General features: G+C 63.2%; 2 protein-coding genes across 3 annotated transcripts; both read right to left on the reverse strand.

Annotated features, from left to right (window-relative positions):
* Positions 1-1,650: 1,650 nt before the first annotated feature.
* On the reverse strand, positions 1,651-16,580 carry USP2 (ubiquitin specific peptidase 2). 2 transcript variants are annotated; one of them, XM_068159961.1, is made up of 15 exons: positions 16,353-16,580; positions 14,769-14,878; positions 13,505-13,606; positions 12,056-12,819; positions 4,474-4,524; positions 4,067-4,190; positions 3,486-3,597; positions 3,294-3,404; positions 3,086-3,150; positions 2,890-2,993; positions 2,738-2,818; positions 2,514-2,592; positions 2,281-2,388; positions 1,942-2,062; positions 1,651-1,825 (listed from the first exon to the last, which is right to left on the reverse strand). In XM_068159961.1, the coding sequence occupies exons 4-15, from the start codon at positions 12,776-12,778 to the stop codon at positions 1,738-1,740; spliced, it is 1,767 nt and encodes a 588-aa protein (XP_068016062.1). In that variant the 5' UTR covers positions 12,779-12,819; positions 13,505-13,606; positions 14,769-14,878; positions 16,353-16,580; the 3' UTR covers positions 1,651-1,737. The 2 variants fall into 2 exon arrangements, with proteins under 2 accessions (XP_068016062.1, XP_068016063.1); XM_068159962.1 differs by lacking the exons at positions 12,056-12,819; positions 13,505-13,606; positions 14,769-14,878; positions 16,353-16,580 and adding an exon at positions 7,200-7,545.
* Positions 16,581-18,711: 2,131 nt separating this feature from the next.
* Positions 18,712-24,973, reverse strand: THY1 (Thy-1 cell surface antigen). Its single transcript, XM_068159963.1, has 4 exons — positions 24,894-24,973; positions 22,436-22,523; positions 21,965-22,300; positions 18,712-20,336 (listed from the first exon to the last, which is right to left on the reverse strand). The coding sequence occupies exons 2-4, from the start codon at positions 22,470-22,472 to the stop codon at positions 20,224-20,226; spliced, it is 486 nt and encodes a 161-aa protein (XP_068016064.1). The 5' UTR covers positions 22,473-22,523; positions 24,894-24,973; the 3' UTR covers positions 18,712-20,223.
* Between the last annotated feature and the right edge of the window lie 371 nt (positions 24,974-25,344).

A 25,344-nucleotide genomic window follows, 5' to 3' on the forward strand; every position in this document is an offset into this window, starting at 1 on the left:
TGATGGAAGGAGAGGAAATGGCCTGAAATTGTGCCAGGGGAGGGTCAGGCTGGAGATGAGGAAAGGTTTCTTTGCTGCAAAAGTGGTCAGGGATTGGGCACAGGCTGCCCAGGGAGGTGGTGGAGTCCCCATTCCTGGAGCTGTCCATGTGGCCATGGGGGCCAGGGTGGGGTTGGGTCCGTGGTTGGGCTGGATGATCTCAGAGGGCTGTTCTCTGGTTCTGTGAGCAGCCACAGACGGGCAGGCTGCTCTGGCCCTGCTGGAGCCACAGCCCCTCACCTGCCCCCCCCCCCAGAGACAAGCACACGGACAGGAGGCTCTGTTCAAGCTAAAATTTATTCCTGCACGAGTCTCCCTCTACGAGACCCTTCCTGCCCATCTTGCTTACACAGTAAACAAAAGCCACCTGCCAGGCAGCGACTGCCCCAGTGCGGTACCTGCCGTGGGCAGTCCCTCCGGCTCGGCCTGCCCCCCCCGAGCCCCGCCGGAACGCCCTGGGCCGGGCAGGATGCTCGGCAGCGCTCAGCCTGTGCCCGCGGGGCCGGCGGGGGGAGGGCAGGGCAGGTCGGGCTGCTGGCTCGGGTGTCGCTGCCTTGCGGGCTGGGGTTGCTCTGGGTCAGGCCCAGCTCTCCTCCCGCTGCACCTCGCTCAGGCAAGGCAGGGGGCGAGGAGAATAAATTAGAGAAAAGGCTAAAAAGGCCACTGGCGTTTGCTAGCTGGAGGGCAGAGCAGCAGGGCAGGTGGGGACACGCATCCCTGGGCACCCGGGGGGGGGCTCCTGATCACAGGGAGGAGAAAGCCCCCGTTGCAGATGGTCCCAGAAAGCCACTGTCCTCCCCTCCCTTTCCTCTCCCCTCCCCTGTGCAGCAGCCGTGGCCTCCCCCTCCCCTAAGTGGTTTAAGGCACCGTTGTATGAGGAGGCAGGCGAGAGCCCACCCCAAGCACCCCCCAGCACGAGTCCCTGGAGAGCCAGGAGGCAGCAGGCTGCTCCAGGCTGAGCAGAGTCCACTATAAACACATAGAAACGACACAGAACGTTCTCCTCCCTCCTGTCTGTGAGTCTGGGCCTGAACTCAGGCTGCTTGGAGGAGTGTGCATGGGGCAGCTGGTGGCAATGTGCTGCCTGAGGTGAGGTGGAGGCGACTGGAGGGCCGGGGTCCTTTGCCAAGAGGTTCAGAAGTGCTAGGAAGAGGCCAGGAGCAGTTCAAGAATCCTCTGGGATGACCAAGCAGAATGGGAGTGCCAAGAGGCCAGGAGGGATGCAGGAGGCTCTCCTGGGACCCCCAGCTCTGAGTGCTGCCCCAGGGGAGCAGAGGTCCTGGCTGATCAATGGGGCAGGCAGCCCCATGCCCGCAGAGTCCCTTGCTCAGGCTTTTTATTACACACCAATGGGGGGGGAGGAGGGGAGAAGAAAAAGCCCAAAACAAGAACCAAAAAAAACCCCAACCCCCAAAAGAAAAAGGAAGAAATGGCCAAATTCTCCGAGGTGAAAAGCAAATGCCAGTGACCAGGAGGTGCCTGAGCTGCCTGGACCCTGCCCTGCCAGAGGCTGACCTCAGTCTGCAGCTGGGGTGTCCTCGCTGGGGGTCTGCTCCTGGCTGCCTCCAGCCTCCCGCTGGAGCCACGTCGAGGCCTTGCCTCCTCACCTCCCTCTCGCAGCTGAGGGGCCAACGGCTGAAACCTGGAGGGGCTGTCTCTGAGGGGTGGCACAGATGGTCCCCGGGGAGGCAGGGCCGGCTACATGCGGGAGGACGGACTGGCCAGCTCGTAGAAGAGCAGGTAGGCGTCGCTGCTGCGGACGTGGCTGGAGGACATGGGCGTCACCCTGTGGAGAAGAGGAGATGCGCTGTCAGCAAGGGGGACGGGGCACCCGAGTGCCCTGGGCAGGGGGTCCCTGCCTGCCCCGAGCCCACAGCCAGCCTCGTGGCTGTGCAGCCTCACCGGGAGTCGTTGAAGCTGTGCCACTCGCTGGAGACAGGACTCTTGCAGTAGGCAGTGTAGTGTCCCCCCATGGTGGTGCCCGAGTGGTTGGAGACAGCATAGAGGTTATAGACGGCGTGATCTGTGGAGCAGGGCAGGAGCGGTGCTCAGCTGCTGCCCCCCGAAGTGCCAGCACAGAGCTAAGGCCAGCAGGGACTGGCACCCTGCGTGTCTGTGGCTCCCATTCCCCTCTGCCCCTCCAGCACAGGCTGCAGCACCCTGGGAGGGGCATGAGGGACCCAGCTGGGGGCCACCCAGAGCCCAGGGCTGGGCTGGAGCAGCGCAGGGCCTGGCACTCACTGCAGCTCTGCGAGGCAAACTCCCGGAGGTCCAGGTCCTTCAGCTGGAAGTTCACGAAGGTGGTGAGCTTGCTGCTTCGTATCCTGGCCTCTGAGAAGCGCTTCAGGTCTGGGGGGGGTCATGTTAAGGAGCCAAGGGACAAAGGGGAGCCCACGAGGAGCTGCCTGCCCCCCTCCCCACCCCTCCCACTTCCCTGCAGCACGGCCTGGCCCCGGCCCCTGCGGGCAGGATACGAAGCACCAGGATCTTGGGGAACTTCTGGATGCTGAATTTCTTCGTGCACCTTGTCCTGGCTTTGCAGCGACAACACGTCTGGGGCAGGCAAAGCAGGAGGGTGAGGGCAGAGGCAAACTTCACCATGCACCAAGCCCAAGGCCCTGCCAGTGCAGGCATGGAGGGAAAGGGCCCCATCCTGCACCAGGGCAAGCCCACCGGCCCCCTGCCCCACGCTCGGTACCGGTTTCTCGTCGCCATCCAGCACATCCTCTTTGGTGAAGAGCCTCAGGCAGTCCATCAGGGTCACCTCACCGTAGCTCTTCTGTGGGAGCACAGCACGGGTCAGGGGCAGGCTGTGTGGGGCAGGGTGCCAGGGGCTGGAGGGGACTCTACCTTGGGGATGGGCAAGGACAGGTCCCAGAAGGGGTCGAAGGCTGTGGAGCAATAGCCGCACTCACTGCAGGTCAGGGAACTCTTCAGCTGCCCAACGAAGAGGTCTGGGGTGGATGGCACAAAGCAGGGTGAGAGCTCTGGTCCCCAGGCCCCCTCCCAGCCCAAGCCTCTCTGCTGCCCCCACAGCCCTGCTCACCACTAATGCGGCTGTCCTCCCTCTCCTGGTACCTCCTCCACATCTGGCGACTCTTCTCGTCGTCACTGCGAGGGATGGGGGCACAGAGTGATGCTGAGTGCGGCCAGGGGGGCACACTGGCCCCTTTGACCCAGCCCAGAAGCATCTGCCTGGCCACTGTCCCTGGGTCAGGCTTGCACCCCCTGCCTCTGCCGCAGGCAGCACTCACGGGAGGTGGTCCAGGGGGTCGGTGCTGGCCCGCGGCCGCACCAGCACGCGGTTCACCTCGCTGTGGAGCCCGTCCAGGAGGAACCGCAGGAACTCCTGTGCGTCCTGCTGGCTGCAAGGCACGAGGTGTGGCCAGTGAGAGGGGCCAAGGGCTCGGCTCCCCCCCGCCCCCCCTGCACCGGGCACCCCTTACTTGTAGCCGACGAAGCGGGGGGCGTAGCGCTGGATCTGCGTCTTGAACTCGGAGGGGCTCACGCTGTCGTTGGGGGATGAGGTCCAGAGCAACTGAATCAGCTTTGCAAACTCTGTGGGCAGAAAGGCAGGACAGCAGCACCGCTGGCCCCTGCCAGCTCTGGTGGCATGGCACAGCTGTGCCCTCCAGAGAATCATAGAATTGTCAGGGCTGGAAGGGGCCTCAAGGACCATCCAGTTCCAACTTCTGTGCCATGGGCAGGGGCACCTCACACTAGATCAGGCTGTTCAGAGCCACATCCAGCCTGGCCTTAAAAACCTCCAGGGATGAAGCTTCCACTGTCCCACTTCTAGCATCCCACTCTGGGGTCCCCAGGGCTGGCTCTGTCCCTTCTGGAGAGAGGATCCCAATCCTCCCCCTGGCTGGGCACCCCCAGCACAGAGCCTGCCCCGGCAAGGCTGGGGAGAGGCACCACCCTGTGAATGGGGGTCCCCTGGGACAGGGGGTGGCTCAGGGAAACAAGGAGGCGCTGCAGGGACGTGGTGCAGGGAAGCCCCAGAGGGGGCAGGGGGCAGTGGTACCTGAGATGAGCGCGGTGCGCATGCGGCTGTTGTTGTTGAGGTCCCGCAGGTACTGGTTCTGCAGGCAGTAATCTCGCAGCTCCTTGGTGTTGCTCAGGCACTGCAGGATGGAGTTCATGAAGCACTGGGGGAGGCAGAAGAGAAAACCATGGCAACGGGAGGCAGGGGGAGGCAAGGCGGTGGCAGGGGGACACCTGAGGTGGGTGGGCAGAGGATGGGGACGGAGCAGCACAGAGCGTGGCAGAGCCTTCCTCCACTGGCACCGCTGGGAGCAGGGTGCGGGGAGCTGCCAGGGCAGGAGTCAGAGTACTGGGGGCAAGGGTTGCCTGCTGCACCACAGATGTGCCCACAGAAGGGCACAGTGTGAGCTGGGGTCACCCCCACCAGGTGCCCAGTTAAGCACTCACCGTGTTGCCGAGGTTTCGCAAGCCTGTCAGCCCCTGCACCGCCTTGGAGCTCTGCAGAGAGAGGGAACAGGGCTGAAGCAGTGCCCAGCACAGGCTGGCTCTGCTTGTGGGCAGCCCAGCGAGGCCATGGTGGTGCCATGGGCTTCCACATGGAGCAGATCCTTAAGTGCAAGCAGAGGCCCTGTCCATCTGTGAGCACCGTAGGCAGAAGCAGCACCGTGGCTGCTTCCTGCACACAGGACTGTGGCTGAAGACCTGGTGGGAGGCCAGGACTGCCCTGCCCCATCCTGCTTGCCAGGCTGTTGCTGCTCAGCTCCCTGGTCCAGAACATTGCACAGGGCTCAAAGTCCTCCCTGCCTGGCAGCACTGCTGCCCCATGCCCTGGGCTAGGCTAGCTGCTGCTGCTGCCTCCCCTTGCCAGCCCTATGTCCTGGGAAGCTGGGGGGTAGCAGTACCCCATACCTGCCCCACAGCTGCAAGAGATGCACAGTGCCCCACTGCTCCCTGCCTTGTCCACACTGAGTGTCCCCTCCAGGACACCCTGCACAAGCACAGCCCAGACTTTGGCATGCTTGGTTTGCAGGATAAAGTCCACCTGGGAAAGTGCAAGCCCAGCCCTGCAGCAGTCAGCCCTGGGGCTGGGACTGCTTGCCCAGCGATGCCCTCTCAGCATGGCATGGATGTCCTGCATCTGTGCCACAGGGCTCTGCCATGTGCTCAGGTGATTTTTGAGCTGGGCAGGCTCACAGCAGGTACAGATGGGCACAGGTAGCTGGGGCCAGGAGGCATCAGCACACTTTGCTGGAGAGACCAAGAGCAAAAGACAGAAGGGTCTGGAGGGGCCACAGCTTTGCCCACCCCTCTCCCAGCATGGAGGGGCAGCTGCTGCTGGGAATGAGTGGTAGGAGCCCAGGGATCCTCCTGCCAGCCCTGCATGTGAGCCCCACGCAGAGGGCAGCAGTGGGGCAAACCTCCCCGGAGCTGTGCCCAGAGCAGGACAGGGCGTGTGGGGTCAGGCTGCCGATCTCGCCCCTCCAGCACCACCAGCCTCAGGCAAACACCCGCGCTGCTCACCAGGGGCGTGAGGAGGGGGAGGAGAAGAGGAGGGGGCCCAGCAGCTCTGAAATAGCAGCAGCTGGTGCGTGTGTGGGAGGTGCCAAGCACCCAGCCCTGACAGCAGCCCAAAATAACCCAGATCCAGTTACACGTGCTCCTTCCGCGGCTGTGCAGGCATCACCCACCGCAGGGGATGCCAGCAGCAGTGGGCACTCGGCCACCCCGTGTAGGTGCACGCAGCCCTACTAGACACACCGGGTACCCTCTGTGCCATGCCAGTGCCCCCGCAGTGCCCAGCACACAGGGCTGTCCCCAGCCACGGGCAAAGTGCCAGGCAAACACCCCCAGCCCCCCCCCCCCCCCCCGCCCCATATCCCCAGACAGGGACCTCCAGGCCAAGGGGCAAGGGGTCCCAGCAGGATGTGGCAGGTCAGTGCCACACTGCAGCTGGAGGAGCTGGCCTGGCTGTGGTGGTTCCTCAGCAGGCAGGGCTGAGCAGGCAGCAGAAGATGGATCTGTGGCCCAGCAGCCTGTATCCCCTGGAGGGGCTGACCCCTAGGGAGCTTGTTCCTGGTGCCACCATGCCTATGGCAGGGAAGGTCATGGTGCCAGGGGAGGTAGCAGCAACTCCTGGGAGCTGCCCCAGCCGTCTTCACCAGCATGCTTATCCAGCTGACCTAGTTGTGCAGCACTCACAATGTGCCAGGAGGGACCAGAATGTCCCAGCAGTGTGGGTGCACACCTTCCCATGAACCTGGCCTTTGCCTGCTGCCTGGCCAGGCCAGCACCTGGGCTGCCTTTCCAGAGGCTAGGGAAACCCCATCAGTGGGCTCGGGCTGGGGTGCAGACCCCACCATCTACCCTCATACTGTGGCACAAGCCTGTGTGCACTGAGGTCTTATTCCCACACCCCCCCACTCCACCCCCCCCCCCCCCCCCCCCCAGTTTTCTGTCCCTGGAGTGACTCAACTCCAGCTAATCCCCCTCGTCCACCCAGGGCTTTATCTAGGACACAGCTCTGCTCAGAGGCAGCGAAGGAGAGCTGGAGCTGGCTCACGCAGCGGCGGCTGGGGAGTCCCTGGGGCTGCACTGCAGGAGGGGGACAGGGGACAGGATGGGAGCAGGGAACAAGCTCTGGACCTTCCTGCCCCATCCCATCCAGGTCCACACACCAAATGCCTGCTTGGGCAGCAGGAGAGCCGGAGCAGCCAGCCTTACATAAGTGCCCAGATCCTGCCCTCCCTGCTGCTTCCCTCTGCCATCCCCGCAGGGGGAGATCTGCCCCCAGCGCTGTGCCTCTGGCGACAGCTGAGCTCAGCCCGGTGACCCTGGCCAGGGGGCTAGCGTGGCCAGGAGCCCCTTCCTGGCGGTAGGCAGGCTGGGCACATGGACTTGGCCAAGGTCACCAGAGGGGCAGGTCTGGGAGCGGGACCCATGCGTCCCGACACGTGCTGGCACCTGCTCCCTGCCCTCCCACCGGACACAGGGGCACCACGGCCCCGCGCCAGCCGGCACTGGCACCCACCCCCCGGCACCTCCTGCTCCCCCAAGGGGATGCCGCGGGGGTACCTCACGCTCCCCGGCAAGGGCAGGGGCCGCCCCTTCCCCACACCCCCTTCTCTGCCCGCACGCCGGAGGGCAAGAGCTGCGAGCAGCCGCAGGGCTCCTACCTTGGTCTTGTTGAGGACCAGCCCGACGAAGGTGGAGACCAGGAGGGACCCTGGCATGGAGGTGCGGGGACGCAGGTCCTTGTGAAGGTCGGGGAGCGCGGGGGGCTCCTCGGGCAGCGTCACCGTGTACGAGTCCCTCATGGTGGCCCTAGCGGGCAGGGCGGCACGGCCGGGGCCAGCCGCGCACGGGGGAGTGCCGGGGGGTGCCGGGTGGGCACCCCTCTCCTGGGCCCGGCTGCGGTCTGAAGCTCGGGGTCAGGCGCCCAGCCCTGCCGGAGCTCCGCCGTGCCCGGGCAGGCAATGGCAGAGCCGGTGCCGGCTGCGGGGCTGACGGCACCTGAGCAGCTCTGACATCAAATGGGTGGAGAGGAGCAGCCGGGCTCCGTGACGGCCCAGCCCCCGCCGCACCGCGTGGTACAGCCGCGCCGGGAGCCAGGGGGGCCCGCGAGGGGCGGCCGTGCCCGGGGGCCAGGCTGCTGGCACGCCGAGCCCGGGGTCCCGGCGTTGCGCAGCTCTGGGCAGCCGTGGGCAGCTGCGGGGCAGCTCTGAGGTGCCTTCCCCCCGGTATCGGCAGCGTGCTGGCAGCAGCGGGGCAGTAGGGCACCTGGGGCGAGGTGGCAGCTGGGGAAGCACCTGCTCCTCCGGGGCTCCCTCACGTTCCCGGGCACGCTGTGCTGCCAGCATGGTGCTGACCCGAGAGCTGGGTGGCAGAGAGTGGGTCTGCCCCAGCCCGGGTGCCAGTTGCCAGAACTGGCTGGTTTTAAACCCGGAGCACTCCCACGGCACGTAGGGGGCACAGAGTGCCTGTACCCAGAGAGGGGCTAAGGGCTGGCTGAGAGGCTTGTGAGGCTCCCCGGGCATAATCCCTTCCCTGCGGGGCCAGTGCCAGCCCCCAGGCAGTGCCATTCTGGGGGAAGTGAGCAACAGCAAACAGCACATACACCCACCCCTCTCTGGGGGATGCACTGGCACTGAGCTCAGAGGGTATTTCAGGCTTTGCTTCCTTCTATGGGGAAAAAACTTCCCCTAAATCCAGTGTGAACCAAAGACCCTATCTGGTCTGTCCCCTCTGAGTCCTAGGTAAACTGAGGCACGGCGCAAGCAGAGCTCCAGCTCTTCTCCTGCAGCAAGGGCAGGTGAGGAGGCTGGCAGGGAGCCCGGGTGTCCTGCGTTCCAGTCCTGCGTCTCCCTCTGCTTCACCCCTCTGACCGCAGCGGGGCGAGCAGCGGAGGCTTGCAGTCGCTGTGCGTGCCCAGGTGTCTCACCGCCCGCGCAGGGAAATTTCCATGGGCGACCGAGGCAGGGAGCGCAGTCAGGTTGCTGCTCCGAGAACAGCCAGAGCCTGCAGCCTCGCCGGAGGGGCTGGAGGCACCAAGCAGAGGCTGTTTTCCTCCCATGCCAGTCCTGCCCCCCCCGCCAAGCCAGACCTAGTGGCTGCTGTTTGAATCCTAATCGCTGCAGATGCAGCCTCCTTGTCCGCGGTGTGAGCTCGGCACCGCCAGCGGAGGGGCTGACTGGGGAAGGGGGGAGGGGGGAGGGAGACTATTTTTGGCACCAGCAAAAATATCTGAGGAGGCATCTTGCAGCGTTATTCATCTGCAGGGCCAGGGCTTTTTGCATCACGGCAGGCTGCCTGTCGTAATCCTGGCGTCTGTGTGTGTGTATACACACAGCCCATGGTGTGTACAGCGTACACACAGGCGGGCACAGGGCCTGCACATCGGGGTGCACCACCCCCACACCCCCCACACCCCCACACGGATGGCACTGGTGCCCCTGCAACACCCTCCTGCAGCCCCTGCGGGTCCCAGCCTGGGCCCTGGGGCCGGTGCACAGCCCCCTGTGGCTGTGCTCAGCAGCCAGGCTGCTCCCCACCTTGCCCTGCAGCCCAGGGGATGGCCCCAGGGGCAGGATTTGGGCAGGTGCAGAGCCTGCCCCAGGCACTGTGCAGGGTGTTGGTGCAGCACACTGCCTGGAGATGCACTGTGCCAGCAGAGCCTGTTCCACGGCAGGAGGGGTGGCACTGAACACGTCCTGCACTGAACCTTGTGCCCTGGTAACGTTGGGTGCCCCGGGCCAAGGATCAAATTCCCCTCCAGTCAGAGGGCACACAGGCTCCCAGGGCAAGGCTGGGGCAGGGGAGAGAAGGGGAGCCCTGGCAAGATGGCATCACTCAGAGGCAGGTCCCTGCCCTCAGCTGACCCCTCTGCTGCAGTGACCTTCTGCCACGGGCAGAGGTTTGCCACAGCCCCTGTTGGTACCTTGAAGGCAGGCAGGGCCAGGGCTGGCTGCAGGCCAGAGGCATCAGCTGCTCAGGAGGGGACTGTGGAGAGCTGCTGGCGATTTTGTGGGTGGCTTTGGCCTTTTGACCCTCTGTTCACCCAGGGTGGTTAATGGGGCGGCACAGCTCTGGCCCTGCCCCCTCCCAGCCTGCCTTACTGGGAGCCAGCATGGCTGTACACGGAGCTGGCAGCTGGGGTGGCACAGCCGCTCACTGCAGCTCCACCTGCCTGCCCTTGCCCTGCAGGACAGCAAACTGAGGTGCCAAGGGTTGGTGTGGGCAGGCAGCAACGGGAGCACCCTTCCCTCCTGGCTTCAAACCCTTCTGGATGATGGTGGTGCAGGGGTAGGAGGTGGCTGGGGAAGAAGGGATGGGAGGAGACACTGAGCCAGCCCTGCCATGCCCTGGCTCTGGCAGTAGTGGGTGCTGCTGGCAGTAGTGGATGCTGCTGGCAGTGCCCTCGGGGCTGGGCAGCAGGGCAGAACCGATGGCAGCACTGGGGCTGGGACACGCTCTTGTTTCCGGCGCCTGGCACAGCCGCGGGCGCCCAGCTCTGGTTTATGATCAGAACTTTTGCTTCCCAGCTTGGGAAAGGGAGGATAAAGAGCACATGAGTGGAAAATAGCAGATGTGCCAAGGCACCAAGGAAACCTAAGCCAATTTCACTGATCCATCATCCCTGCCTGCCCTGGCATGGGTGCCTGCCCCAGCACCCTGTGCCAGCGTGCCCTGCTCACCTTTGCCACTGGAGAGACCCTGGCTGCGTTTGCATGCAGACCACAAGGCTGCAGTTTGGGTAGAGCATAGTCCCTGCTGCCCCATGGCCATCCCCTGGCACCCACACTGAGTGGTGTGTGGGCACCTGGGGTGGGGACTCCTGCCTGATCAGTGGGGATGTGTCCGTGGCTGGTGGTGGCTGTTGGGGCCTGCCTTGGTGCCCTCTGCCAGAGCCTTGGGTGGGAGGCAGAAGCAGGAATTCCCTTCTGAAGCAGCCTCCTCCTCTCACCAGGCCTCCTGTCCTGCTCCCTCACCCCAGGCCTGGGGGCCAGGGACCAGATGGGTTGGGCACAAAGGGTCCCACACCAGGGCAGGGCACTGCTGGTGCTGCACGTAGTGCAGCTGGCTCTGGGGTGGAGGGCACTGAGGGAGGGGCAGGTGAGATGCTGCTCCCATGCTTGGGGGGGCAGGTGGGCATTTAAAACTCAGGTGAGTGCCAGGGAGAGGGGAAAAAGGAGGACAGCACTGCCATGAATGGGACAGGTGACTCCAGAGGGACAGGGGAGAGCTTTCCCACTGAGCCCCAGCTTTGGGCACATGGTGAGCAGCAGCAGACACCCCATGCCCTACCCCATGCCCCCAGCTGTGCCTCCCCAGTCTCAGGGCATGGGCCAGACCTACAGCCCAAGTCCCAGGCAGCTAGGCACAGAGAGACATGTGGGGGCACTGGCTGGAAAGGGAAGGAGCTTCCTTTGCTGCTCACAGGGATGCAGAAAAGAATCCCCCAGCCCCTGGCCTCCCCTTCTTGTCAGGCAACGGTGGCGCAGAGCTGCAGGGACGCAAAGGGCACCTCGGCCCCCGTGCCCGGGCAGACCAACCTGCACCAGGGGTGAATGAAGACTGACTGAAAGGAGAGCAGGAGACAACACAGCAGAGCCTGGCCAGATCTTGGAAGGAAACCTGAGTGGAAAATTACCAGGCTGCTCCCCTGTGCACCCGAGCTGCGCTCTGTGTGCTGCCTGCTCCCGGCCCGGGCCGAGGCTCTGGGGGTGGCGCGGCACCGACTGGTACCTGAGTGCCTGCCCCCTCCGGGGATGCTGCACGGAGCAGCTGCTGCCAGGGAGAAACTGCTGCTTCCCTGGGCTGTCACAGCCCATGCTGAGGTTGGGCCACAGGGCCCCAAGATGGCAGCAAGAGACTGTGCCAGGCATGAGGCATCACAGGGCACGAGTGAAAAGCCTGACCAGCAGCTGGGCACTGAGTCACTGTGCCAGTGCCAGCCAAACTGGCATTCCCAGCTGGGTGTCTCCAGCAAGGTGAGTGCCCAGTGTGGTCATGTCACCTTTTCTAGCTGGGCAGCCCAAAACCCTCCTCAGGCCCACAGTGGCCCAGAGCAGGGGGCGTGGGCACAGGCAGCTGTGTGGAGACATGGTGCCCAGTGTGCACCCATGCAGGGAAGACTGAGTTTGCCCGTGTGTGCCATCACCTGCTGGCACACATGCCTGCAGAAAGGTGCAGCACACACACTGCTGCCAGCACATGGGCACCCCAAGCCACCAGGCAGCCACAGGGAGCTCTGTGAGCTGTGCTGCCAGCAGTGCAGGCAGTGAGGAGCACAGCCCCTCGGAGAGCACCCAGATGCCTGCACACAGCTGGCACAGCAGTCCTGGCTGTCTCAGCAGCTCTGGCCCAGGGCTGCTGTGCCAGCAAGGGCAGCATGAAAGGGGCAGCAGCAGCCCTGCATGGCACAGGTGCTGCAACCGAGGCCGAGAGCAGCACACCAAGATTCCCACACACAAGTGCTCAGCACAGGTGGGCACAGGCCGCCCAAACCCCAGCCCTAGCAAGCACCACGTACCGTGGGGTCCCGGGTGGGCATCTCACAGGAGCTGTCGTTCCTCTGGCAGGCCTGGCTGGCACAGTGGGTGTCTGAGGCTGGCAGGGCAGAGTTGAGAGTGGCATGTGAGGAGCTGCCCGTGGGGCAGCCGCCATGGCTGCTTTTCCTCCCGTGACCCTCCAGGTAGCCACGGACGTAGTCGGAGCGGGCGGCAGCCTGGTAGAGACCCTGCAGGGCACCGAGCTCCTGGCGGCCGCGGGGGCTGAGCGGGCTGGAAGGGGCTGGGTAGGTGCTGTCCGAGGTGTGCAGCCCTGCGAACTCCCGTGCCAAGTCCGAGTGGCTGATGGATTTGTGCCGGCTGAGAGGCGCTGCTGCGGGCAGGTAGCCTGGGGGGCTGCCGGGGGCAGCGGGGAAGGGGTAGCCTGCACCTCCACTCAGCCGGGCAGCCGAGGGCCGTGGCTGGGCGCGGAGGTAGGTGGGGCTCAGGCGGATGCTGGGGTCGGGGTAGAGGGGCAGCTGGCTGCTGTCGTAGGCATTGGTTGGGGACAGCCCCACGTGGTGGTAGCGGGGCGGGGGCAGGTAGCTGCTTTTGAAGCCGATCTTGCTGCTGTCTGCGTAGGCTGTGGTCAGGGTGGATCCGTAGGAGCTGTAGGAGCTGTAGCCGCTGGGGACCTTGTTGTAGGTGGTCTCCACGTAGCGGGAAGAGTCCACATAGCGCTTCAGGGTGGAGGAGAGCTGGGACATGCTGCAGGCCGGGGCTCAGGGGGCTCTCCTGGAGGCATCAACTGCAAGAGAAGAGCCCAAGGGTCAGCGCTGCAGAGCACTCACCACCAGCAGCCACCCTCTAGCTCACTGGCTCCTGCCCTGGCCAGAGACCCTGAGAAGGGCAGACAGGCAACGGTGGGAACCTAGGGGATGAAGGGTGAGGAGCAGGCTGTGGGGTGCAGAGTGGTCGTTGGTCCTGCCACTTGCTGGCCCTCCTGGAGAGCCTGGGTCAGCTGGGAGCTGTTGGCACTGCCACCCATATGCTTTTGAGCACCTCATACTGTGAGAGGGAGTCCCAGGGCCTCGCTAGAGGCACCCAGCATCCCAGCACCCACAGTCACCAAAGACTGCAGCAGCCACCTCTGCCCCAGCCTTGGCAACCCTGCCCCACTGTGAGTGTCCTGCTTTGGGGGCTGGAGATGTATCTGCAGTGCTCCTCCCTGCCAGCCAGGCAGAGCCACCCTGGGTGGGCAGCCCAGCACTTGGGCCCAACAGGGAGTTGGTGGCTTCTGCCCCATGGCACCCACACAGGGCAGGAGAGGAGCATACAGGGGTCAGGCACAGAGGTACCCTGAGCCCATATGGTGCCAGCCTAGAGTCAAGACAGGGCAGTGAGGCAGGCAGCAGGCAAGCAGGGGCTGCCCATAGCCAGAGGAAAGTTTGCTCTTGGTGCCCATGCCGGCAGGCTGATGGCTGTTCACCTACCTGTCCTGGGGCTGTGGTTGGCACAGTGGGCAGGACCCCAGCCAAGCTCCTCTATCCTGGTGTTGCTGGTGCTCAGCTCCCTGGGTGCCTGGCATCCCTTCCCTGGCAGGACAGTGGTTCACATGGCTCCAAGAGTCTTTGGTCACCCAGGAGATGACCCTGATTGCAAGGCTGTTCCCAGCCCAGCCTGGGCGGGCTCTGGCCCAGCTCCAAGCCAGGAGGAGACAGAGGCAGTGCCTGGCCTGGCTCTGGCACGGTCCTGGCAGCACAAGCACACAGGGCACATCAGGTCTGGGATGGGCACTGCCTCCCTGGCAGGAGGAGCCACCTCAGCATCCTTCCCTGCCTGACTCTGGAGGGGATCCAGGCTGCTGCTCAGAGCCCAGGAGACCCTGGAGGTGCCTGCCCCCGCCCAGCCCCCTTGCCCAGGGCAGCTGATAGCAGCCCTCTGCAAATGTCACCCTGGGGACAGGAGTCCCCCTGAGGCTCCCTGCTGCGGGCACGGTGGCTGTGCTCCGCCTCCTCCACGCCGAAAGCGATCCCGCTGAAACCCGAGCGGCGGGAGGGAGGTAGCCATGCATCGGGGACGAGCCCCCTCGGCTCCCTGGTGAGGTCGCTGCAGTGTCGCCTTCCCGAGCCACCCCTGCCCCTCTAAGCCCCGCTTGGGAATGCCTTCGGACTGCTTGGAGGAGGTGGTGGTGAGAAGAACCAGCCATTCCCCCACGACCTCTTGGCCAGCAGCCCAAACTTTCTGGCCAGGCAGCTGCATCCCGGTTGCTGTTGTTATTGCCCAGGGAGCAACATCTCCCAGCGGAGAGGAAACTATCTACAAGCAAGAGCAAGGTGGGGCACACAGACCTGCTGGGGAATGGAGGCTGAGGGGTGAATAATCTACTCCTAGGCAAGGACTCCATGAAACATCCAACTCTTCCCAGCGGCTCCGGGCTGACCCTGCTCCCTCATGCCCCTGACCAGCCGAGATCAGCTGGGCTCAGGACAGGCACCTCAGTGCTGGGGCAGTCCCACACCATCACCCAGTGCCAGCAGTGTCCCTGCCCTCCTACTGTGCCATGCCAGCACCAGACAGAGCACCTGTCTGCCAAGGAGAGCCCCCCAGGAGGGAGCAGGAGGGCAGCAGGTACTTGCTGGCAGCATGAGCCCCGGGGATGCAGAGGAGCTGATGGAGGGATGTGGGACCCAGGAGGAGGAACCTGCCCCAGACACAGCAGCTAAGCCCTTGGTGCTGTGGGGAGAGAGGTCTTACCATGGAGAACTGTCACATCTGCTAGGACCACCTGTGCTTCAGAGTCCCCATGGCACATCAGAGGGGACCCCAGGGCCGCAGGAGAGCAGAACGAGTCGGAGCCAGAGGAGCTGAGGGGGTGTGAGAAAACCTCGGTTCCTCCCATCGCTTCCTGACCTGCCTGGCCCCTCCCTGCCCATAATAGTGCTGAGCTTTCCTGCTGCCTGGCAAAGCCCTGGGGCTGGCATGGCTGAGTCAGGTCTCCTGCACCCTCATCATCCTCCTGGGGTGTCAGGGGAAGCTGAGGCACAGGAATGTCCGGTCCCCCATCACGTGTGCAGGCAGCAGCCAGCACCAGGGAGCCGGGAGCTGGGGGCATGGAGGGGCTGCCCTGGCTGTCAGGGAGTCCTGCCTGGGCCTCCACTTCTGGCAGCCTTCCTGATGGGTATGGGAAGCTCAGCCCAAAGCTGGGAGGCAAACCTTTAACTCTGGAAGCAGGGGGGGAAGAGACCTCGCTCCTTTTCTAGCTGTTGTCTTCTGCTGGAGCTCTCCTGCCTGTGGCCTTCCTGCCTGTGTCCTGGTGGCAGCTGTCCCCTTGGTGGCTGTGGAGCCCCGGGGCAGGCTCAGCTTACACAGTGCTGGCTCCATCCAAGGTGTTACAGCACAGCTGCTTCTCGCTTACGCAGGCTGGGAGCTGTGTCCCCTGCTCCCTGAGACACAATGTCCCAGCCTGGAGGTTATGTAGGAGCTCCCAACCTTCCACAGCAGGGGAGGCAGAGGCTGTGTGAAGCCCCTTGCCTGCTCCAGCCTCCAAGAGTTTTGGGGCAGAGGGGCTCTGCATCCACCAGACAGGGCCAGAGGGGTGGGACAGCCTCCTGCCCATTCCCTGGGGGGCACAGGGCAGGGCATCCCTCTGGGTATCTGCATTTCCCTCTAGGAAGGGTAGCCTTGAGCAGCCCTGACTGCAATGTGGTGCAAGGGGACAGAGTCACCAGGGGTGTCCTTGGCCAGCAGACAGAGACCTCAGTGCCTTGGCAGCCCTGCTCCAGACACTGCCCTGGCTTCGGTGCTGCCCCCTCTTTGCTTGCACATCCCAGGACCTGCCCAAGGTCACACATGAGGCTAGGGCCAGACTGGCCATGTCCCTTCCCCTACCAGCTGCTGGGCCTGAGAAGTCTCCAGAGTCATGCCAGATGTGGTGGCTGTGGGAGTCATCACCCTGTGCTGCTGACACATACCCACCCCGCTGCAGGGCCTGCCACCCCCCAGGCAGCAAAACACCAACCCCACGTGAGCCCTGAGCCAGGGCATGCTCCTGTGCTGAGGTCTGTGGGTGGGAAAAGAGAAGGGACCCCAGGGAAGGGCCTGGGCACGTGGCTCTGCCCACGATGGGGGGCGAGGATGGTGCCAGGGGGTGCAGCCTGCTGGCAGAGAGCTGCCAGGGTTTTGTGTGCGAACCCTGCAGCTGCTCTCTGGCGATGTGGGGACGACAAACCTCTCCCCCCAGGGTTTCCCCAGGTCAAAGGAAGAGAAGAGGGGGGCAGCTTTGCTGGCTCCTCTGAGCTCCTGACATGCAGCCCCCTCCCCAACACCCCCAGCACTCACCTGTGTGCGGGGCAGTGGTTCAGGGGCACAAGGCCAACGCCTCGGGGGGCAGGCAGCTGCTCATGGTGTGATGCCCACGGGGGAGCAGATCCTGCCTCCGTGGGGCTGAAGAAGAGGGAGCAATGTGGAGGGGCTGGCAGCACCCAAGTCCTCTGCAGGGGACAGAGCACCCCAGGGCTCAGCTCCTTCACCTTGCAGTGGCTGAGGCAGAGGAGGCTGAGCCGGAGGGCTGTGGGGCTACGTAAAAAACACTAGCAGAGAAATTCAGGGCTCAGGTTACCAGCTAGATAAATATAGTGTCTTTATCTGACCTCACAGGGCACTGGCAGGCTCCTCTCGCATTCCAGCTTCAGGGAGGCTTAAAGGGGATGTGAGACACTGGCACAGGCTGCCCAGGGAGGCTGTGGATGCCCCCTCCTTGGAGGTGTTCCAGGCCAGGCTGGATGAGGCCCTGAGCAACCTGGGCTAGGGGGTGGTGTCCCTGCCCATGGCAGGGGGCTTGGAACTAGATGGTCTTTAAGGTCCCTTCCAACCCAAACCATTCCATGAATCCATGAATCCATGAATCCATGAACCTGAGGGGGCTGGTGGCACACAGCAAGGGGCTGCTAGCAGAGGAGGCTGTGGGAATGATGGGAGATGGCTCAGGGTGTCACTGGGGATTTGGGAGTTAGAAGTCCAGGAAGGAAAGAAGAGACCAAGGGTTAAGAGAGGGGGCAGGGTGGGACACAGCTTGGTGTGGTTGTGCCATACCAAGAAAGAGGCAGGAGAAGTGTTTGCCTCTGGCTGCCGGTAAGGTCTGGAGCAGAGCATCGAGGCGAGAGGAGGGAAGCCCTCTGGGTTTTGGCTGCTCTTGGAGGGGCAAGCTGCAGGGAGAGGAACCCCCTCAACCTGCAGCAAATGTGAGCAGGGGGCAGCTGGGGTGGTGGTGTGGGCACAGGAGCAGCCACCCCTCCTGAGCCGCGGGGACACTCAGGCACCTACCCGGCACCGCTCCCCGACGCCTGACCCGCCCAGGGCGGCGCAGCCTGCCGGCTCACGGCACTCGGGCGGCTCTGACTCAGCCAGCACCTGCCGAGAATAATTAGCAGACATGCAATCAGGGTGGCATTTTCCTCCCCCCTGCCTGGCTCCAGCCCTTCAACAGGGCAGGTTGCTCAAGGGTCACACATCTGGGCGTCACTCTGGGAGGCCAGCTGTGTTAGAGAGGGTGGGGGGCGGCAGGGCCCCGCTCCCAAACCCGACGGTGAATGTGCCCAGCAGTCCCTGGCTCCCAGGACAGCATCCTGACCCCAGGCAGAGAGCAGTGCATGGCTGCTCCAGCTGCCAGCGCCAGCCCCAGGGTGCCCACTCGTACCTACCCTGCTTTGCCTCGCTGCTGGCACAGCCCTGGCCCTGATGTCACAACGAGGTGAAGGTGGGCCCCTGGGATAGAGCAGGGGGTCACGGACAGAGGGCTTGGATGTAGGGATCTGTGCTCCAGGTGGGCTGGAGCGAGTCCCCTTCCCCAGGCAAGGCAAATCTCCTCCCGTCCCGCCGGGCTCGGGCTGCTGGAGACCCAGCGAGAGGCATGGCAAAGGGCTGCCCAAAGGGTGGCCCCCGAGAGCTGGGAGATCTGAGGCTCTGCCCTCCCCTCAGGCAGGCTGGAGCCCAGCCCCACCGCGGCCCCGTGCCCCACGGCCGCACACAGGGTGGCTGCGGCTCCGAGGTACAACCTAAGGGTTTTATTGTGCAGACAGAGGAAGACTCCTGGCGGATTGTTGTTGGGTTGTTGTTGTTGTTGTTGCTTTTCGTGGGGTTCTCTCTCCTTTTTTTTGTTTCCCCCCCCTTTTTTTTTTATCCTTTTTTTCCTTTTTTTTTTGTTGTTTTTTTTTTTTACCCCCCCTCTCCCTTAACAGAATTTTCTTTTACAACAAGCTGTGGAAACAACTACAAATGTTCACCAAAAAATGAGACTCGAAGACGCGTCTGAGCTCTGCGCCTGCCCCGGCGCTCACCAGCAAGCCCAGGGGGCTGGGCGCAGCCAGACCTCAGCTATACATGGCCTCAGCAGCACTAGACAGCAAGCAAGCAGGCAGGGATGGGCAGGGAAGGGGCATGAGGGGAGGAGGCAGCTCGGGGGGTCTGGAGAAGGGGAAGGAGTGGGCAGCAGCTGCTGTGAGTTGCTCTCGGCTGTGGGGGCACAGCCCAGGCTTGCACAGGTGGCTCAGAGGGGCTGGGGTTCACCCCATGGGCCTGGACGCTCCTGTCTGCATCTTCCCCTGCCCCCTGCCTGCCCTCCCCTGGGCACAGGTGCAGCAGGACCAGCCCTCTGGGCTGTCTCCTCATGGCCAGCTGGGCTGCAGCTCCCCCAGGAGCCATCGTTTAGGGGAGGTGGGGGCGGGAGCCCACCCGCTCCTCGGGGTCCCGTGGGCATCAGGGCAGGCCTGGGCTGGCAGATGTGGGCTGTGCTCAGCAACCCTCTCCTCACTCTCATGGACCCCTGACCTTACTGAGGTGGTGACCAAGAACTGGGCTGCCCTTCGAGCCTTCTGCTCTCAAATGGAGACAGGGGAATGCTGAAAGGGAGGAGGGAGAAGGAAGGGGGCACATGGGCTCATCCCATGGAGGAAGACTGCACTGGAGGAAGGCTGCTGAGTCTGCACAGGGCCAGGCACCAGGATGTGCACCATCAAGAAGGATTGAGACCCTGAGATGTTTCCTCAGCCAAGACAGGGTGACAGTGCAGAGAAGTCCCTGCAGAGATTTTGGGGTCACACTCCCACAGGGAAGCCTCCTCCCCACCAGCCTGCCTGGATCTGGCTCCGGTGGCTCCGGAGGGGAGCAGGGGTGAAGTCAGGGCTGTGGCTAGCTCAGAGAGGTTCTGTTGGCCTCCACTGTGGATGGGTGCTAGCAGCAATTCTCTTGTCCCAGCTAAGGGCTGGTCTCTGGGGAGAGTAAGTGGTGTCTTGGGCTTGGGCTGCCCAGAGGTACCAGATGATGTCTGGAGAAGGCCTCACTTACAGATCAGCTGTCAAAAACAGTTTAGGGAAACCTTGTTGCCAAAGCAGGTTTCCAGTGAGCCCCTCCCAGGGCCCCAAAAGAGCCCTAAGGAGGCAGGGGCACTTGATGGGTGTCTCCTAGACCTGCTCTAGTGTGTCCTAGATCTGCTCCTCTCTCTCCTTCCAGCCTGGCCATGTTCAGCACCATCCCCATGCCTCCCCTGCTCCTTCTGTCTCCTCCCTGCTTGCTCTTTAACAGGACTCACCTTGTGCCCCCTCCCAGTTGGGGCAGCTTGGGGACAAGTAAGGGCAAGAGGAGCAGGCTGAGAAATCAGTGAAGTCACCTGGCTAGGGAGCAGGGCAGGTTGGGGATGCCAGCAGCCCGCTCCCCCAGGGGCTGTGGGCACAGCAGCCAGCACAGGGACACCTCCACACGCTCTCACATCGCCTCCCTCTCTTACCTGCCGATCCAGCTGTCTTTCCCTAGTTGAGAACAGGCAAACCTCTACAGTTAAAAGGGATGGGAGGAGCAGGGCTGAGGCTCCAGCGCTTTCCAGCACGAGCAAACCGGCCGAGGCTACCCGGCGAGGAGCTGCGATGGGGAGAAGCAGCGCTGCCTAGCACAGCCACCATGCTTGGGAGCAGGGCGTGTGCGCGTGTGAGCGGGGGCTGGGCACAGGACGGTGGTTAGCGTTAGATACACGGCTATATAGAGAGAGCACGGAGAGGTGGCGCTTCCTCCAGAGGCTTCAGCTTCTCTTCCCGAGCGCTGCGTTCCGGCGGGGGGCGGCGGCTTGGCTGGGGTGCTCGGTGTGTGCGTACGTGCGGGTGTGCTGTGTGTGTGTGGCTGCGTCTCTGTGTGGCTGTGGCTGTGAGGGGGCTTTGCCTTTTCACAGGGACACGAAGTCCACGGCTTGCAGGAGAGGCAGGGAGAGGAGAAGCAGCAGCAGCCACGAGGTGTTCTGGATCAAGAGGCTGAAGCCGGCGCATTTCTCCAGTTTGTCTGTGAGGAGAGGGAGAGGAGAGGAAAAACTTCTTTACTGGGAGGGTCATGGAGCAGGCTGCCCAGAGAGGTTGTGGAGCCTCCTTCTCCAGAGACTTTGAAGACCTATCTGGGTGTGTTCCTATGTGACCTGCCCCAGGTCATCCTGCTCTGGCAGGGGGGTTGTAGTCAATGTCCTTCCAAGGTCCCTTCCAACCCCTGATGTGCTGTGACTCTGTAATTCTGGGATTCTAAGAGCTGCAGTGAAGTCTGTTTGGAGCAGGAATCAGGCTGAGGGTTTGTAAAGGGTACTGGGAGTCAGGTTTGCACCTTTCTCTGCCTCAGAAACACAAATCTCATCCTGGCTCCTTGCCTCTTTTTCCTCCTTCCTTGTGTCCATGTAGCAGCAAAGCTTGTGAGGGCACAGAGACCCTGAGAAGCACAATCCTGCCTGTGCCTGAGTGAGGTGACAAGGGTTTGGGCACCCTGTAAGACAAAGGGCTCTGCACCTGGAGAACTGCTGCTGTGGGATCTTCACCACTTCAGTCCTTCCCCACCAAACTTGTCTCCTCTGGTGGGGCTGACTATGAAGCATCACCTAGGGGAGGATACTTGGGTGATGCACCTGAGGTGGGGCCCAGAAGAGCCAGGGCTGAGCAGTCTGACATGGGGCAGGGAGGCCATCGGTGGGGCTGACTGCTCTGCCTGCAGTAGGAAGGGCACATAAGGCCTGGGAAACGTTTCTGGGGCTCAGGGAAGGTTCTGGGGGCACCATAAGGGTTGTGGTTTTCTCTGCTGGCCCTGCCAAACCCAAAGAGCAGGTGCCAAGGAGGAACTGAAGCCAGGGACTGCTGCAGCCACTGTTCTGAGGGCAGCTGCTGGACACGTGCAGAGTGCAGGATTCCTTAGCTGACCAATTCCTTAGCTGCACAGAGCAAAGCAGTAACATTCCTTGTGAGCCAAGAACAACATCCTCACATTGGCACCCTTGGATTGGAACACTCTGCAAAAGCCACCTCCTGGACATGCTGGCACCTCTAGCTGGGCAAAGATTTTAGCTTATGGATGTGGTTGGATTTTACTGGTCAAGGGCTTTGTAACAAAGAGTTTGGAACAGCCACTCTGAGCAACAGGCACTGCAGTTAGGGACCTAGGCTAGGGATCTTCAGTTAGGGCTGCTGGGGACTTCTGCTTCTGCTAGTTTGCTACTTTGTCTGACAAGGGCTTTGGTGTGGAGATGTGGTGAGGGATCACAAGATGACAGGATGTCAGGGGTTGGAAGGGACCCAAAGGGGTCATCGAGTCCAACCCCACGCTCAGGACTCCTCTTAGGAACTTCTGCTGTAAGTGGGACTCTAAGACTCTGTAATGCAGAGTCCACAACACAGCACTAGTCATAGAAGATAATCACAGCATGGTTATGGTTGGAAGGGACCTCAAGGATCATCTAGTCCCAACCCCCCTGCCACGGGCAGGGACACCTCACACTACATCAGGCTGCTCAGAGCCATTTCTGGGGAGAACTCCTGAGATTGCTCTCTGCATTTCTGGAGCCTTGTTGCTATACAGCAAAGGGGTTCCTGCCTTCAGTCATCACCCAGCGGTGCCCACATCAGCACAAGCAAGCAGGGAGCCCTGCCTGTCCTCACCTTTGATGACAGTGATGTTCTTTATCTGGTTGCCCGTGTAGTCGTTGGTGGCCCTCAGCTCGCAGGTGTAGACTCCCTCGTCGCTGTTGGTGAAGCTCTGCAGGTAGAGGCAGACCAGGTTCTTGTGCAGGGTGACGTTGGCTCGGCTGCGGTAGACGTTCTCGGAGACGCTGATGGTGCTGTGGATGACGTGCTTCCTGTTGTCCTTGGTGATGCTGAACTCGTAGGTCAGGGGGTTGCTGGTTTTGTTCTCATAGCGGCAGTCCACGCGCAGGCTCTGGCCCAGCAGGCAGGCGCTCAGGTCCTTGATCATCTGGCAGTGGGCGACCTGCAGGACTGCGAGAGGCAAGCGGAGGTTGGGCAGGGAACAGCTGGGGATGCCCCTGCAGCCTCCTGGCCCCTTTAGGGCCTGGCTGCTCTGGGCTGAGCTCTCTGGAGAGCAGGGAGGGGGTGCAGGCCTGCTGGCTGTACCTGTCAGGATGACAGCGATGCCTACGGTGGGGTTCATCTCTCCGCTGGGGTGCCTGGTGGTGGTGGTGGCTGTCACTGAGAGGGGAGCCTGGGCAGGGAAAGAGAGGCATTTAGCCAGGACATTGCCTGGGCACACAGAGATGGACACTGGGTGGTGCAGAGGCACACAAAGGGCACAGGTGGGCAGGCTGCCTGCTCTTGCACAAATGATGCTCTGTAGCCTGCTCTTCATCATGGTAGCTGATTGATTGCCCAGGGATCAGCCAGCCCTGCAGCAAGCTGGGGCACCTGGCCAGCATCACCTTCCCACATCCCCAGGAAATGCCAGCCACGCTGTCTTTTCCCTGTGTGTCCCCCCACCAGGCATTAAAAGAGCATAGCACAAACCTGCAGCTGCCTGTTGCAAGGCCTGCATGTGCTGCGTTCCCCCCCTGCTGCCCCAGGCCCAGGCTGGGTGCCCAGACAAGGGAGACAAGGGACAGGCAGGAGAAATCAGGGTGTGGCCTGGTGCCTGCACATCATGGCCAGAAGCCTACAGTTCCCACTGAGCATGCTGCCAGCTGAGGGACCCTCTCTGGGTGCTGGTGGGTGCCTGCCCTGCCAGCCCCCCTGCAGCTCCAGTGGGTGAGCTCAGCAAGGATGACTCATTGCGATGCAGTGAGGGAAAGGGGCCAAGAGCAGCAACAAGGAAGGACACAGCAGCTGGACAGAGAGCCAAGACTGCTGAAGGATGGCACCAAGTCTCCAGGGGCTGAGCCAAGACTGCCCAGCCATGGGCTGGAAGGGTTTTGGGGTGGCAGAGGCTACCCTCAGGGTCCCAGTCCTGGTGCCCATGGCTGCCCCCTGGCCTAGGTAGGCAAAGGGCCCTCGGATGTGCTGTCAAAATCCTAGGGCTGCAGCCAGTCCAACCCAGCCAACAGGAATCAGTTGCAGGTTTGCAGCCCAGCCAAGCAGCCGCATGGGGAATCCAGCCGCAGACATGCGGAATAGGGGGGGAGGAGGAGGAGGGGGAGGAGGAGCAGCAGCAAAGCAGCTGCTGGGGATGAAGGACACCACCAGTGCCCTGCAGTCATCCCTCCAGGCTGGGGAGATGGGAGCAGCTCCAAGAGGGGCAAGCTGAATTAGCACCCGTTTGGGGGGCCAGGCTCGCAGGAGGGGACACCAGAGCCTCAGCCTGCTCCCTCTGAGCCTGGCTGAGCACCCAGGGAGGAGCCAGGAGCTGCCTGCACTGCAGCCAGATGGCTTTCATTTTTTAGCATTTTTTGGGTCTTTCATATAACATTCTAAGAGGAAATACCAAACTCATTTGTTCATTCTGGAGCTGTGAAAGATCTATCTGTAGTCCTGAACCCCTGGGCCAGGAAGAATAATTCCCATCTGTTTGGTGTTGACAACGAAGAGATTGGAAATGGGGGGAAAGGCACAAGGGAGGAGACTGCTCCAAAATCCTCTGTGTGCCCACAAACTGCCTTCTGCTCCTTGCTTTGTTATTCCTCAGTTCTGACCCCCTCCTCTTTAATTGTCCTGGGACACTATCTAGGTCACAGCCAGGTTTTCCTCCAGACAATCAGTGCAAACGAGCTCCCAGAGAAGGAGGCTTCCTCCCATCTCTGTGCAGAGGCACCGAAATCTTGGCTCCAGGTTCATGACCTCTTGTGCCCCTTGTCCCCCTCCTCTCCTCCTGCAAGTGGTGCCAGGAGCAGACCCAGCCGGGGAACTCTCGATCCCAGGGGCTTGGCATGGGGACAGGACGGCAGCATCAGTGAGCCCAGCTCCTCCTAAAGCAAAGCTTTTCGCTGCCGTCTCCACCAGCAGCTTCGGGCCACAGCAGTGATGTGACAAGTTAAGGCTGACAAAGAGGCTGTGGGGACGGGAGGAAGAAGACGACAGCCGGGCTGAAGGGCTGAGAGAAGCCAAGATCCCCGGGAACCGGCTGGGCGCGGGAGTGGCTGCCCGCAGAAAAGGGCTTGCAGGGAGGCTGCCGGGTGCGCAGTGCGGGGGGAAGGGGGCCAGCGGCCTCTCTGCCCGAGGGGCAGGGGGCTCCGGAGCAGCCGCTGCCTCCCCTGCGGGGAGCGGACGCGCGTGGGAGCCGTGGCGTGGGGCGAGGCGCGCGCACAGGCGTGCCTGCGGAGGAATGCCGCAGTCCCGACCCTCGGGGGGGGACACCGGTACGGGGGCGAAAAGACCGAGAGCGTCTACCCCGGCGACAGCCGCCCTCTAGACCGAGCCTCTTCGCAGTGGGCACAGCATCCAGGGGACCGAGAGGCTGTCCCTTCCCGCTGCCCCACCCGGGGGGCTGCGGACCCTCCCCGCGACATGCCCTGCTCCCGCTGCCCCGCCGGCGAGCTCCCTTCCCTCGGGGCTCTCTCCCCGGTCCCCCATCCCGTCCCGGGGCCACCCAGTCCCCATCACCAGAGTGCGGAGCGGGGCCGCGCGGGAAGCTCGGGGCCGTGCCTACCTGCCCGGCGCTGTCCGGTGCTGCCCGGCGCGGTGCCCGGCGCTGTGCCCGGCGGGGCTGGGGGCGGTGCGCTCCCGCAGTTTGGGAAGGGCCGGGCGGGCGGCCCCAGCGAATCAGCGCCGGCAGGCGTCACGCAGGCTCGGCCCCCGGCCCTGCGGCGAGGAGGGGGGGGGGGAAGAGGGTGGGGGTGGTCCTGCCTCTGCGGGACTGGCACTGCCCCCACAACCGCCCCCAACCCGGGGTCTTGCGCCAAGGCTGGGGCGCCGGGCGGGCTGCGGCTGAAGGGGATGGGAGCTCCGGGGGGTGGGCAACAGGGGGTACCGCTCGGGCAGCCTTTGTCTTGGCTCGGCCAAGATAACGACAAGCAGCGGGTCGGGGGGGTCAGTTGGGACCCCCTTCCTGAACCTACCCCAGCCCGACCCCATCTCCCCGCAGACAGATGCCTAGTGCC

The sequence above is a fragment of the Melanerpes formicivorus genome, unplaced genomic scaffold, assembly GCF_026170545.1.
Source record: "Melanerpes formicivorus ecotype bairdi unplaced genomic scaffold, bMelFor1.0.p_v2 SCAF_47, whole genome shotgun sequence".
Taxonomy (NCBI): Eukaryota; Metazoa; Chordata; class Aves; order Piciformes; family Picidae; genus Melanerpes; species Melanerpes formicivorus.